We start from the raw sequence: 15,393 nt of genomic DNA, 5'->3' as shown, positions 1-15,393 counted from the left end.
TCTTCCTTTTTCCAGGTGAGCAAAGTAAGTCTCCGTGAAGTAATATCCATCAAAAGTGAAAGCAGCTACTAAGTGCCAGGGCTGTGTGTCCCCAGGGATCCCAGAGATCTCCCGGAGATGAAAAATTGGGAGTAGGATCTGACGTAATGGGCAGTGGTGAATCAGGCCCCCGATGCTTGTCTTCTCCCGAAGGGACCCGGCACTTACAGACGGCCTGTTGCGTTAGGTGTGGAAGAATGTCACCTTACTCTCCGATGGTTTCCAGGGAGACTCTGCCTCCCTGGACCGACAGGGCTACTCACTCGAGAGAACCATTGCACGTTACACCTCGCGCCTGGGACGGGCAGTACAGGAAGGAGCCTGGGCCGCAAACGAGAAGACCTTTGGTAATCACGTTCCCTCCCCCATCACCATTTCACTGTCTAAGGAGCCTGGCTTTGAGAGACCTGAGTGCTTTAGTGAACTACATGATGATGTAGCTTCTGCAAAACAAAAATTAAGTGTGTTTGAGTTTTCTGACCTCAGAGACCTCCCTGTCCTTACTCTCCTTCCTTACCAAGAACGTCACCGGTGGCCATGATGTCACAGGTGTACATGGCGGCCATCAGGCGCTGCGGCTTCACCTGCAGAGCATAGCGACAAGCCTCTTTCATGGTGGCAATGAGCTGTCCAGAGAAGGGTCCGTAGCAGTCCATGAGTGAAGACTCTCCCTTCTGAGACGTCTTCTTCTCGGAGGGCTCAGAGCCACCATCTTGTGGCCCTCTGTTTTCACCGCCGCCAAGACAGGCTTCTGCTTCCCCCTGTCCTTCCGGTGCCACATCCCTTTGCTCTTGATTGTGTTTATCACTTGCCCCTTGTTCCTCAAATTTACTCAGGTCCCATTTCTCCAGAACGAAACAGACGCCCATGAGAGGCTCCTCACACATGGGGCCAGAGAGGGTGGCAAGCTGGAAACCACTCACGATGCTGTTGCCCAAATCTCGGTATCTACTGGCCTCTTTGGAAGCTTTGACGGCTGGGCCTGTCCATACGGAGTTCTGAAAGTCTTCGCTTTTATTTACTAATATGTTGGGTCCACATTTTCTTGGGCCAAATGACCAGATTTGGTCAACAACATTCCTCCATTTTCTCCCTGTTAGATGTTGCTCTAGTTTTCCTTTCAATTCGCAAATTTTCTCTTGGGTCTTCTGGTGGATCATCTGAGCGTTTCTGCCGTCATTCAAAGAGGATGTCAACTGCTCCATAGAACGAATCAAATCACTATTTTCTTCCAGAATCCGTGTGACTTCTTCTGGAAGGGGCATGGCTCGAACACTGAGCACAGCAAGCTTATTGGGGGTTGTTATGGTGATGAGCCCATCAGAGTCAACTTGGATTCCTTCCGGGATTTTGCTCTGATCTTCTTTTGTTTGGTGGATAACTGCAACTTTTTGTTGTCTGCCTATTTCTTCATTGACCATGTCGACCTTTGGGGGTTTGGTAATTGTTTCCCTGAATGGAATAATTGGTTCAGATACGCTGATTTGAATCTTCGCAAACCTACAAATTCAAGAGAAACAACAAGGTTACAATAAAAATGGCATCAAAATTACCGTCAGAAATAAGGCATAATGAAGATTCTGTAGCAGCACAGAAACATAAAAATTATTTTACTAGGAAAGATCAGTACTTTGCATTCTATCAAAATTCAAACACCGCTTTCACTTCATATTGAAAGGACCACTTCTAATGGGAACAGACCTTCAGGGAGTTCTGTGCATACATTAGAATTTCACTGCTTTGTTCACTCTCAAAATAAATAAACCATCTATTTAGATAAAATTATTTTGAATAAAAAATATTTCTGTAAGATTTGACGTATGAATTCTTTAAAAGACGATTTGCCAATTTAAAAAACCTGGAGACGATCGATGATTATAACTCTAAACAAGGAATCACAGAACTTGAGGACACCGAGTCAAATCCTGACAATGGATCTGGCTTTGATAAAAAGGCTCACAGCAAGGCTAGCATGAGCCAGGAGTTTGCCTAGAGCAATACTTTCAACGAGAACTTTTTTTTTTTATAGTTCATTGTCAAGTTGGTTTCCATAGAACACCCAGTGCTCATCCCAACAAGTGCCCTCCCCCATGCCCATAACCCTTCCCGTCTCCCACCGCCCCTCAGCCCTCAGTTTGTTCTCAGCATTCAAGAGTCTCTCCTGGTTTTCCTCCCTCCCTGTCCCCTACTATTTTCCCCTTCCCCTCCCCCATGGTCCTCTGTTAAGTTTCTCCTGTTCCACTTACACGTGCAACCCTATGGTGTCTGTCCTTCCTGCCTGACTTATTTCGCTCAGCATAACACCCTCAAGGTCCATCCATGTTGCTGCACGTGGCCAGACTTCACTCTTTCTCATTGCCATGGAGTATTCCATTGTATAAATATACCACATCTTCTTGATCCATTCATCAGTTGATGGACACTTAGGCTCTTTCCATGTTTTGGCTATTGTTGAGAGTGCTGCTATGAACATTGGGGTACGTGTGCCCCTATGCATCAGCGCTCCTGTGTCCCTTGGGGATTCCTGGCAGTGCTATTGCTGGGTCATAGGGGAGTTCTATTGTTAAATTTTTGAGGAACCTCCACACTGTTTTCCAGAGGGGTTGCACCAGCTTACATTCCCACCAGCAGTGTAGGAGAGGGTGCCCGTTTCTCCACAGCCTCGCCAGCATCTAGAGTCTCCTGATTTGTTCATTTTAGGCACTCTGAACAGTGTGAGGTGGTATCTCAGTGTGGTTTTGATTTGTATTTCCCTGATGATGAGGGACGCTGAGCATTGTTTCATGTGTCTGTTGGCCATCTGGATGTCCTCTTTGGAGAAGTGTCTGTTCATTTCTTCTGCCCATTTCTTCATTGGATTATTTTTTTTTCTGGTGTGGAGTTTGATGAGTTCCTTATAGATTTTGGATACTAGCCCTTTATCTGATATGTCATTTGCAACTATCTTTTCCCATTCCGTCAGTTGCCTATTAGTTTTATGGATTGTTTCCTTTGCCGTGCAGAAGCTTTTTATCTTGATGAGGTCCCAGCAATTCATTTTTGCTCGATTCCCTTGCCTTTGGGGATGTGTCAAGTAAGAAATTGCTGCGGTTGAGGTCAAGGAGGTTGTTTCCTGCTTTCTCCTCTAGGGTTTTGATGGTTTCCCGTCTCACATTCAGGTCCTTTATCCATTTTGAGTTTATTTTTTCAACAAGAACTTTCTGCAGGATGGAAATGTTCCATATCTACATTGCGGTTACTGGGCAGCTGAAACGTGGCTAGTACAACTGAGGAAATGAAGTTTTCATTTTATTTAATTAAATTTAAGTAGCTACACGTAGCTAAGGAGCATTTGATACGTGGCTGGTGTGACTGAGGAACCAAAGTTTTAATTTCACTTCACTTTAATTTTAAATGGCCACGTGTGGGCAGGGGCGACTGTATTGGCCTGCACAGTCTCGCACCTCAGTCCAATACCAAGTTCAGAAAGGCCCTTTTCCACATGCTGTCAAGTTTAGTTTAATGCCACATTCTCCTCCAAATGAGTTATAAGTTCACAGTGGGTGGATTCTGGGAAATTGGCATGGATGGATTCTGAAGACAGTGAAACCACCCGATCTTTCTTTATTTTGTGTCTCCTTCATTCCCAGGTGACACTAAGGGGCTGGCCTGTGCCGTTGGCAGTGTGGATGGATGTGTGTGTATTCACACGTGCACGTCATGTGAAATCTCAGGATCATGGAACAATGCTCTTCTCTGGGAAACATTACTCAGTAAGGGAACGAAATACTAAAAGTTTCTGAAAGGCCCGCATTTAATTCTAGATTTGTATCTGGTTTCTGTAGAACATTCTGAGGATCTGGGGCAGGTATCTGGCTTATTTTATTTTATTCTTTTTGATTAAATTTGAAAACTCAATAAATGGTTTTCTAAAAGTGGTATGTTACCAAAATAGGGAAAATTGAATCTAACTGATTTTAGAATATGGAGCCTGAATAGACCAGAATGTGTGGAAGAAAATAACGATATGAAAAATAAATATTTCCAAGAAAGGTTTTGGTTTTGCCAGTGAGCGTGTTCACTTTCAAGGATTAGCTCATTTCAATGCTGCTTTGTTCAATGCCATTTCTGTTACAGAAAATACAGGACGGATGTCTTCCTGACATCATGTTAAAATATACTTTGTGAAATAAGTGATGAGGATTAAAACTACACCTATCATGATGCACCGAGTAATATATGGAATAGTTGACTCACTATATTGTACACCTGAAACTAATATAACACCGTGTGTTAACAACACTGGAATTAAAATAAAAAAACTGAACAGAAAGAAGTACCACTTTGTTCAAGGTACTGTGCCCATTAGTAAAAATGATAGCTAAAGTCATCATCAACATGTATTTGCTGCTTACTATGTAAACCAGGACGTGACCTATACACTTTCATGTATTAAAGAAATGAAGTAAAATATATCTTCATCTTTGAGCCTGACAAAGACAGCATACACAAACCCGCAGTTCAATCTTCCCAAAGAATTCAGATATAAAATCTAAAATAACAAGAGGAAAAAAGATATATATGTACTTTTTATTTCTACTAATCACTATTATGTATGATCCAATGTGCTGTTTTACACGTATTTTATCTTTAGTGGTTATATGAGTATCCTCATTGTCTAGAGAAGAAAACCAGATAAGAAAGATTAAGGGGCATGTGGGTGGCTCAGTCGGTTAAGCGGCCTGCTTTAGCTCAGGTCATGATCTCATGGTTCATGAGTTCGAGCCCCGTGTGGGCTCTGTGCTGACAGCTCAGAGCTTGGAGCCTGCTTCAGAGTCTGTGTCTTCCTCTCTCTCTGCCCCACTCCCCCTCCCTCCCCCGCCACTTGCACTCTGTCTCTGTCTCTCAAAAAATGAAAACATTAAAAAAATTAAAAAAAAAAAAAAGAAAGAAAGAAAGATTAAGTCACTCTACTGAAGTCACAGAGCTAGGCAGTGGGGAAGCTAGGACTCAAAGTTAGGTCTGACCTCAGAATCCATTCTCTTCCCAGTTAACACTATGGTGAAAAATTAAACAGCACATTAAGGGAGTATTTCACCACAACACAAAGTAGCTTTTATCATGGGGCATAAAAATTTATTTGTATTAGGAGATCTGTTAAAATAATACAGCACATTAAAAACGTCAAATAAAGTAATCAATCTACGTAACCATCTGTAAAAATGCTAAATTAGCATTCAATAAAATTTAATGCCCATTCCTCATTTCAAAAAAATGAAAGCATTTAAAAATCTCAGACACAGGACAATATTTTTACAATTATCATTATTTAGAGAAAATACGGTCATATTCTTAGAACATTCAAGAAAATCAACTGCACATCTACTGAAACTCCGACGGCGAATACATCTTTTCCTCGCACTATACGGCAGGAAGGGCTGTGAGTCTTACCAGCCCCTCGGTTTCTGAGGGTCCCGGAAGCCCCCTGCAGCAGTCCCCTCTAAGACTGTGGAGAAGCTCCACAGGCCCCGGAGGGCGGCGCGCACAGCCTGTCCCGCCCGCAGAGCACCGCGGGGCCAAAGGCTGTTCGAGTCCCGGCACTGCGGAGCCAGCCCTGCCCGCACGGGAACGCAGCGCTGACCCCCCCCCCCCCGGCAACTTCCCGCCGCTGCCCTGAGTCTTCAGCGTCTCCGACGTCCTGAGATCCGGCCGCGGAGAGCCCTGACGGCTTCTCAGGCCTGGACACGACAGGCTGTCCCCTGCCTCCCGCTCCTGCACGTGATGTCTTTCTGAAAACGTGTGTGAAAGTTGAAAAGGGGGCTCACGGATCAGAAGGCAGGTTCCGTCCTACGAGAGCTAGAAACCTCCAGAATTTCATGTATCCGCTTAAAGAAGGTGTAACTGTAAGATTTTATAGTCCTGTGGAACAGGTGACAACTGCCTACTGACCTGTGAGTGGCCACAAAGTGAACACCTACGGAAACCACCACTCGAGAGGCAGAGCTCTCAGGAGGCCCCGTCGTGCCTTCTCCCAGCCCCACGAGTACAACCACTATCCCGATTTTTACTCTAGTCCCTTCTTTAAAATTCTTAGCACCTAAACATGTAACCCCTATACTCTATAGTCCAGCCTGGTGTGCTTTTTATACTGTCTACGTACATAAACAGGAGCAAATCTTTCTGTTTTCCCCCAGCGGGGTCCTTCGCTCAGCATGACACTGTGACATACCCATCCACGTTCGAAGAGCTAGCTTGTTCACTGAGGTTCTCTTACAATTTCACGGTAAGAATTTATCGTAACTCATCTGTCCCCTGGACTGCTGCAGTTGTTTCCGGTTTGGGGTAGTAAAATGTCCATTGTATCATGAATGCTCACGAAGCGTATTTGCCAGGCTCAGACCAGAAGCCGTAAGAAGTAGCCACCTCCTCCCTTTGAAGGTAAGACCGAAGTGCATTCCAAAGTCACAGCAACTCCCAGGGTCACCGGTCATGGAGGCGGATTCATACTGCCCACCTGGGGCACCACCCGATCCTGTCCTGCCAACGTCAACCCCTCCGGTGGGCATGCAGGTGTATCCCACTTCGGCTTTAACTTCCTTTCGGTAACTGATAGTTAAGCTGAATATCTTTCCACGCGTCCCCTGGTCTTTAGACTTCGGGGGTGTGAGGCAGCGGTTCAAGCCTCGTTCCGTGTGCAGGGGTTGCTGCCTCTCTCACTCGCTCGTCGGAATTCCTTACACGCTGGCGCTTACGGGGCTTGTCCCTACCTCACGTCTCGAAGATACTCGCGCACGTTACCTTCCAGTACTTTATGACTTTGCCTTTCACACTTCAACCCACAGGAGACCTGGAATGGGTTTCTGAGCGCAGGATGAGGCAGAGGTTTTCCCCGACGGGGGTCTGAGCGGCCAGCACCGCCTGCGGAGAGGCGGTGCCCCCGCTGTCGCTCGCCGCCCTCACTTCTGCGCGCACCGCCCTGGTCCGCCCGTCCGTCGGTCTGTCCTCATGTCATTCAGTGTAAGTGTAAACTGCTGTCAGGCATCCGGATAAGGATATTTTCTATAATGGTTTATACGGAGTAGTTTCAATGTAAACTGATTTTTAAAAATATTTTATTTTATTTTATTTTATTTTTTTTTAATGTTTTATTTATTTCTAGGAGAGAGATAGAGACAGCATGAGCAGGGGAGGGTCAGAGAGAGAGGGAGTCACAGACTGAAACAGGCTCCAGGCTCTGAGCTGGCAGTCAGCACAGAGCCTGACGCGGGGCTCGAACCCACGAACCGCGAGACCACGACCCAAGCGAAAGTCGGATGCTTAACCGACTAAGCCACCCAGGCACCCCTGATTTTTAAAAATATTTTAATGCTATGCTAAGAGCGTATTTCTAAGAAACTAATTCCTTTTATTATAAACTAGCGTTTTCCTCCTGAGATTAAAAAGTACCCATAATGAAAACCAGAAGGTAAAAATGAAAACACTAGACAAAGAAACAAATAAGTAATCATTAATTAGAACTGATTTTAGGTTTATGGGAAAATATTGTTTGAAATACAACTCTAAGCGCCAAAAAGCATTTTTTAAAAGAGGAGTTAATGGCCTGAGAAATGTAAAGTTATTTAACATGGGTTGTAATTGGCAGCAGATTATAAAAAAGAGAAAATAATTTAGTTCTAAGACCCTAAAAACTAACATGACATTTCAACGTTTTTTTTTTTTTTAAAAAACCCTCTTGAGAATTGTTATTATTTTAAAATATACCTTAAAATTTATCCAGTTAAATTATTCTCTAACCAATGTTACAATCTTTAGAAATGATGAGAAAGTGGTAACAAATATTGGAGCCGTGGAAGACCTGCCTTCCAGTTTTGTACTAATTATGGCCATAATAACATTTACAGGAGGTCAAAGCCACAACCAGTGTAGACTGAGGCACGGAGCTGAGAACACGCCCCTTCCGGCAGGAGCTTCCACGACGTCCCCATGGATGGTGCGGCAGGTGCACCGGCTCGCCCCCATTCTATCAGCAGTAGTAGCAGGGGGCTGCAGTGGGGGCGAGGGCGCCGTGGGCGCCGCGGAGGGGGCGGGGGCGCCGAGGAGGGGGCAGGAGTACTATGTTGGGAGCTGGAGTACTGTGGAGGGGGCAGGAGTGTAAGGTGGCAGTACTAATACCAGCGTAGCTGTGCTGTTGGAAAGATTAAATGTATTTAATGCGGTGACTGTCGTGTAATATTTAATATATAAGTATGTTGATTATTTGTAATTATCATTATAATTATTACAGTGCCCCAAATCTACAAAATAAAAGGAAGAAAGGCCCATGACAAGGTAATTCATCGAAGCAGAAAAACAGCCAATAAAGCCAGTAGGAAATGTCTCAGAATTATCAAGAAGCTTGGAAAATGTAGTTATTAACAATGAACACCTTTCAATTGTGTTCCAGACTGGGGACAATTTTAAAAATGGTAATGTATAGGGTGGAAAAATTTTGGGAAGTGAAGCACTTTTAAATATTTTTTGCTGGTTACTACGTAAAGTATAACAGCCCTTCTTGAAGATAATACGGATCCCAAGCCTAAAAAGCGTACAAGCAATAGATGCTGCCCTTCGAGCCAGAAATAATACGTCCAGGGGTTTATCCTGAGCAAATCATCAGAGCCGCGCGCACACGGGTCTCTGCGTGCGGGGAATCCACACAGCGGGCCAGGACGTGTGAGCCCCGGCGACATGCTCACCCCCGCGTGAGCCTTTGCATCCCGCCGCAGCCCCCTAAGTGCTACGGTAAACACCTGTCAGCTGGGCCGTTCAAAGACGTGCTCTGGGTGGGACGCGAACTCTATGCTGGGCAGGCGTCCGCCACGGCGACTCCACCCGCAAGGGGACAAGTCCGTCCCCCCACGGCCGGTCCCCCTGTGGCCAAAGCTGTCATGGCCGCTCTGACGTGCTGCCTCTGTATACACTTAACGGAAAATACCTGCATGTGAAAATATTTTATGACTCAAGCTTACAAATGTAAAACTATTCAAGAGCAGAATAAATGCTGTCAGTTATTAAAATCAAGCCTAGGACCCAGTGGCGCTGTAGCCGCTCACGTCTGCATTTAGGGCACTTCATTTTGTCCATGTTCAACTGGTTCAGGGCACAGCGACCCCCCCACTGACGTGGGCGCCACAACCGCGCCACATCCGTCAGCATCTCACCTTTCCTTCAAGTCGTCCAGGCACCGCTGAAGGTGGACTTCTCCCGCTGTGACTAAAACGTGCTCCCCGGTTTCCTGAATTAGGACCTGGACACAGGGGTCAGCCTGGTTCAACAGCTTCATCCCTCTGACAAGCTGGGCCATCTCACCTGGGTGACAGAATGAGACACTGACTAAATACAGCTAAGGACAAATCAGATCGCAAGACGTTGCCCGCAGCCACTGGAGGGAAAGGTTCTGGTTTTTCTTCCAAGTAATGCAGCGAGGTGACGGAAACGGTCTTCTGGGGGCCGACCGGTGAAGACCGCTGGCACAAGACACCTGTCAGCATCTGGACCCCCCAAGCTGAGCTACCCGAATTCTCGGCAAACACACACTCCCAGCACCTACATGTGGCCCCAGCCATGTGTTATTCCAAACACACGTATTACATACCCACACGTGCAACAGAACACTTCCCCAGAGGAGAGTTATGATCACCAAATAAACAACAACAACAAAACACCTCACGTGGTGTTCAAGTCAAGAAACGATTACTGAGATCCGCTCCACAGGACTGTGGGTTTCAGAACAGAGTTGCCCTCTGGGCCAGGGTGGGGACACAGGGGCCAGCGGCTGTGCCCAGCGAGCCTGGGCACCTTCTACACCCCTTTCATGCCCGCGCCTCTGGCCCAACCGCGCCTCCCTACCACCCACGGGAGCTGCGGGCCCAGACGCGATTCTGACCCCGGTCTTGGTCTTGCTGCCTTTCGGCTCCTTCCCGCGCAGGCAGCAGCAACCGTCACTGAAGGCAGAGCAAGTCTCCTCACTGCTTCACTTCTCCACTAGAGGGAAGGGCTCAGCAACCCCTGTGCCCGGTGTTCAACAGGCCAAACAAAGCCCCAGGAACGTTCTGCCACCAGTGGTTGTTAGCATGTCTCTTCTGTATCCATTGACTTTTCTGTATCTACTTAGTTTTGAAACAAAGCTATTCTAGTGGTAACGCTGCATATTAGCTAAGGTCGTGCCAAAAAGCCCTTTACAGGCGTGAACTTGGTGACCGTGTGGCCGGGATGAATGCTGTTCTCGTTTAAAGGGGAGGAAGCGGGCAGAGAGTCCCAGAGCTTGTGTCCAGGTCAGAGTCACTGGTGTGAGGCCTGCGGGAGGGCGTCAGCACCACACACGCCAGGCGGCGACGAGCCACGCGTGGGTGCGTGGACTCGGCGGGAAGACGGAGCGGGACCTCACTGAGCGTGGGCTCCGACTGTTCCCTTCCGGCATGCTCTGGTCTCCTTTGCCGAATTAAGTGGGTTTGCAGACACATCTACTGTGAACTCACTTCAGCTTCACAGAATTCGAAACATGTTTGAAGCCATTACTGCAAAAAGACCCCTGAGAACATGAGTAACAACAAGCAGAAAGGGAACAATTAGGAAAAAAAATAAAAAAGCGGTTTGCCAGCTCTCCATTAGCCCAATTACAAATTCCCTTAAAAAAAAAAAAAAGCCCCCCAGTTAAATCCCTCTCTCCATGGTAAAGGTGACAGCTGTACAGCGAGCAAAGGTTTTCAAAACAAAGTTTGGAACATGGAGACATTTTGAAATCAGATGTTTGAAAATGTGTATTTACAAAGATAGTCATTCTGTTGCCAGTAACGACATCTATTAAGCCTCTAAATGTGGAAGGTGGTTTTCCTAAAAACCAGCTTCCACATGCTCTCTTAAAAAAAATCAACATCTTTTAATTAGTACGAGAAAAAGGGAGATCATGAAAACCATTCACTATCTGGTTTCAATGAAACCTCTGTCCATAAACTGCTAACTGGGATTTTAAACGGACCTGCGATCCAGGGACGGCGGCCACAACGCATCCGTCCCATCAGGACCCCATGGTGTGTCAGGTGACTGTCCCGGGGGAGGAGCCGTTAGAACCAAGTGCTGCGGCCGACGGATGCCACGTGCACACGCTTGGACGGCCGCACCACTGGCTTTAGGGGAAAATCTTCACACACGATGAAGTGCTACCGCGGCCGCCGCCTCCGTGATGGCCCGGCCGTCCTCTGTCCTGACACGCACAGCCCTGGGGCAGCGCCTCCCGGCGGTCGGTGGGGGAGGAGGACAATGGAGTGAGTGCCGTGTGACCCTGAGGCCGGGCCACACGAGCCCCTCAGCTCGCGCCTCAGTGTGGGACCGCCGGCTACGCTGCAGGGCGCTGCCTGCTAACCGCGAGGCCCTGGGCAAGCGTTAGCTTCTCGAAGCCTCAGTTTACTCGAGGGAAGATGAGGATGGAAAGCAGCACAGGGCTGTTGAGGGGATCAAATAAAACAATCAACATGAAATCCTTAGTGAGTGGCAAGGATCGATGGTGAGGGAAGCAATCCTGGCTTCGGGGCGTCCACACTTCTCTGTCCTGCGGTGCTGGGTGTTGAGGAGACCCTGGGGACACAGACGGGTGGCCACCATGGTACTGTGACCCCAGCTTCAGAAACGAGAGAAAAAAAGCAGAAGGCCGAGCGCTCGGAACCACTTGGCACTGCAAGGAGGGCAAGGGGGTGCCATAGGCGAGCCGGCCCGGGGCCACAGCCTGAGGGAGAGAAGGGGGCCTGGGCACGGGGTCTGCTCACGGGGGCCCACGGGGGCAGGGTCCCGGGGAAATCCTGCAACAGTCAGCAGACAGGGGACCCGCGGGGGGAGGGGACTCACAGTGGCTACCCGCCCCCAGGGCTCATGGGAATGCGCTCTACGAGAGGCATCCACAGACACCCTCCACGCACACGGAGGTGCAGGACAGAACGAGGTAACAACGTGACGCCGGGCGCGGGTGCTGCGGCCACAAGGCCAGGCACGTGCGTGTGAGTCTGGCACAAGCTGCACACCTGTGAGAAAGGAGCCACGCTTCTTCTAAAATTACGAAGAAAACTGGTGCGTCTTCTAACCATGTTAGTTTTTCTTTAATTTTTATTTATTTATTTATTTATTTCTAGGAGAGAGAGAGAGAGACAGCATGAGAGGGGGAGGGTCAGAGAGAGAGGGAGTCACAGACTGAAACAGGCTCCAGGCTCTGAGCTGGCAGTCAGCACAGAGCCCGACGCGGGGCTCGAACCCACGAACCGCGAGATCATGACCTAAGCGAAAGTCGGACGCTTAACCGACTAAGCCACCCAGGCGCCCCTTCTTTAATTTTTTAAAAAATGTTTATTTATATTTGAGAGAGGGACAGTGCCAGTGGGGGAGGGGCAGAGAGTGAGGGAGACACAGAATCCGAAGCAGCTCCAGGCTCTGGTCAGCACAGAGCCCACCGTGGGGCTTGGACTCACAAAGAGAAATCATGACCTGAGCTGAAGTGGGGGTTTAACCGCCTGAGCCCCCAGGCGCCCCCTGCTGGCTTGTCTCCCTCATGGTTGAGGAAGTCCTGGGGAGCACAGGCGGGAAAGTGGCCTCCAGTCAGCGCATGGCCTCGCGGAGGGACAGGAGGCAGAGAGCTGGCCGCGGGCCGGGAGGGGCTGGCAGGCGCTGTGGGGCCGGGCCTCTGCTCGGCAGGGATGCCAGCCCAGGGCAGCGCGCGGCCGACAGACACACTTCAAAAATGATAAATTTCTATGAAAATGTTATGGTTTCGATCAGCAATTAGTTCTTTAATCTCAGGTTTAAAAATTCAGGTCTATGCTTCAGACTCTGTCTCCCTTTCTCTGTCACTCCCCCACTCATGCACTGTCTCTCTCCGTCTCGAAAATAAACAAAAATATTTAAAAAAAAATAATAATAAAAATTTAGGTCTAAATGGAATACCGAAGAAGGGAGAAATACTACAAACGCCGAAGAAGAAAGTGCAGTTGCCAGACTCAGGTGCCACAAGTTCAATAAAAGCGAACTTTCTGGTCCTGGGCGTACCTCTCAGGGCTGGGGGCAGCAGACAACGGGCCGAGCAGCACAAGGGAAGAGCAAAGTGAAAGCGCGCAGGGCCGGGACCTGGAGCAGCCCCGGAGGGGAAGCAGGGCCCCCAAGGACAGGTCAGTCCGTGCAGCAATCCAGCACTGGCGGCCTAGAGTGACGGCCCGGGAAGGAGGCCTGTCTCTGGGGCCCAACCAAGATGGCTGCTCACCAGGACGAAGCCCACAGGTCAGAGGGGTCGTCCTCCAAGTGCTTGCTCAAGGCTCCCAGGGATCCTCGATGATAAGGGTATCTCTTAGAGCTTAAAAAATCAGAGTACCTGGTGGCTCAGTTGGTTAAGCCTTTGACTTCAGCTCAGGTCATGATCTCGCGGTTCAGGAGTTCAAGCCCCACGTCAGGCTCTGTGCTGACAGCTCAGAGCCTGGAGCTGCTTCAGATTCTGTGTCTCCCTCTTTCTCTCTGCCCTCCTTCTATTGCTCGCACTCTGTCTCTCTCTCTCTCTCTCTCAAAAATAAACATTTTTTAAAAAGTGAAAAAAAATAAAAAAGAACCTGAGAGGTAAGCTTTCGGAAGGCCCCAGCTCTGGGGCGAGATGGGGTACAGACGGGCCAGGGCAGTGAGAGCACCACATCTCCACGGAGAAGCGCCATTTTACAAGACCTGCCCCCCACCTCCCGTACAGCAGAGTCTGGAGAGCCTTCCCTGAGACCACTAAGCTCCAGGAACCCCAAAGTCCCAGGTATTACGGGCTTAGCAATTCATGGGAAGCAAAATACCAGAGTCAATGGGGCCTGGTCAGGCACATGGTTTAAACCAAAGACGAAGCACTAGTACTGACAGGATCTGGCATATTGGGGGCGGGGGGGGGGGGGGGGGGGGGGGGGGCGGGCAGGATGTGCTTTCCAAACAGACAGAACGCGCCCAATCTCCAGACAGTCTAGTGAACCCAGAGTGAGAGAGAATGATGGATTCTGAGCCAAGATGCTTGGGGTAAGGTTCTAAGGCCCAACTGCACAAGACATGAGCTCTGCCGAGGCACAGCCCCGAGCCAAGGACGACCTCGTCTGTGCCATGAAGAATCGTTTCCCCCGACAGCAAAGGTGCCTAAACACACGGTGTCCCCACAACGGAGGTTCGACTCCCTTGGAAGAGCCGCTGGTCTGTGAAAGCCTCCGACCTGGGAACATGTGGTCTATCACACACCCAAATGGAAAGTCACAGCACCGTTGACACAAATTGTGGGAATCAGTATGAAATGCGCACATTCAGAAAGTGTGAAGGACGTCACAGGGTTTTGAAAACGAAGTCCTCTTACTTGGGTGCTTGGGCTCCACGGCGACCCTCACAATAGGCGTGGCCTCGAAGTTGAGCGGGACGAACGGGGGGCAGGATGGCGAGCTGCACAGCGTGGCCGACTTCAGCACGAAGTCCTGGAGGCCTCCTATGCCTGCAGGGAGGAAAGACCCACGCGGTCAACAACGGATGATACGTTCTGAACTTACACCAGACAAATGAGAGCGCCACCCCGGCGTGCAGGCCACAGAGGGAAACACTTGGGGAGGCGCAGGAGCCAGGCAGGGCCTCGCCGACGTTTTTACTCCTCTGGATACGGCTGAACTGCTGTTAGAATACAGGCCTCCTGAGGGACCCTGCTTTCCAGGGGTACAGCTCACGTGGCCACGTCAAACGGGGCTAACACATACCTCCGCGGGCCACAGACCCACGTGTCTGACAATACTAATTATTTCTAGTGAGAAGTCCTGGTTTTTAAAATACATTGATTTGATGAAGAGGAGTCTCTACTGGAATCCTCTCTTTTCCCAAGTGCTTACGTAGGGGTCAAGGGCATTTAGAGGCTTAAAGTTTGAGGTTGCTGTGGATTCCTGGCCCAAACCACCCTTCACACTAGCCCAACTTTAGAAGAGGACATCGGGCCCCCAGCTGCCCCTTCCCCTGTGTCCGTCCCCACTTCAGGCCCCCAGGGACGGGGGACATCTGTCTTTGAGCCGATGGGAGCAGAGAGAAGACCCCACGGGGGAGCTGAGGGGCACACGGAGCCTCATGTCCAGAGTACGACGACACTGTGGGATGAATTCAGTGACACACACAAGGGCCGTTTTTGTGCTCTGGGGCCGAGGTAAAGACTGAGGAGGACACGGAAGCGGAAGGTGGTGCAGGAGACGGGGGCAGGGACACGGGATCAGCACTCCACGCCGGGCTCAGAAACAAGTGAGCACGGGAGGGAACAGCGCCGCTCCTTCGGCTGATGCACGGACGGAAGGGTAGGCGCGGGGGGACTGGACGCCA

At 49.3% G+C, this 15,393-nt stretch overlaps 1 protein-coding gene across 2 annotated transcripts in view; it reads right to left on the bottom strand.

Moving 5' to 3' along the window:
• EFL1 (elongation factor like GTPase 1) overlaps window positions 1-15,393 on the bottom strand; it is a 100,037-nt gene that overhangs the window by 10,841 nt on the left and 73,803 nt on the right. For both annotated transcript variants that reach the window (XM_039216841.1, XM_039216850.1), the window contains exons 16-18: window positions 14,402-14,533; window positions 9,219-9,366; window positions 557-1,539 (exon numbers count right to left, since the gene is read on the bottom strand). In XM_039216841.1, the coding sequence (XP_039072772.1) occupies window positions 557-1,539; window positions 9,219-9,366; window positions 14,402-14,533 (1,263 nt within the window). The remainder of the gene's footprint in view (window positions 1-556; window positions 1,540-9,218; window positions 9,367-14,401; window positions 14,534-15,393) is intronic.

Source organism: Hyaena hyaena, unplaced genomic scaffold (assembly GCF_003009895.1).
Source record: "Hyaena hyaena isolate Hyena2069 unplaced genomic scaffold, ASM300989v1 scaffold_13, whole genome shotgun sequence".
In the NCBI taxonomy this organism is placed as follows: domain Eukaryota; kingdom Metazoa; phylum Chordata; class Mammalia; order Carnivora; family Hyaenidae; genus Hyaena; species Hyaena hyaena.
This window is presented reverse-complemented; position numbering and strand designations above follow the sequence as displayed.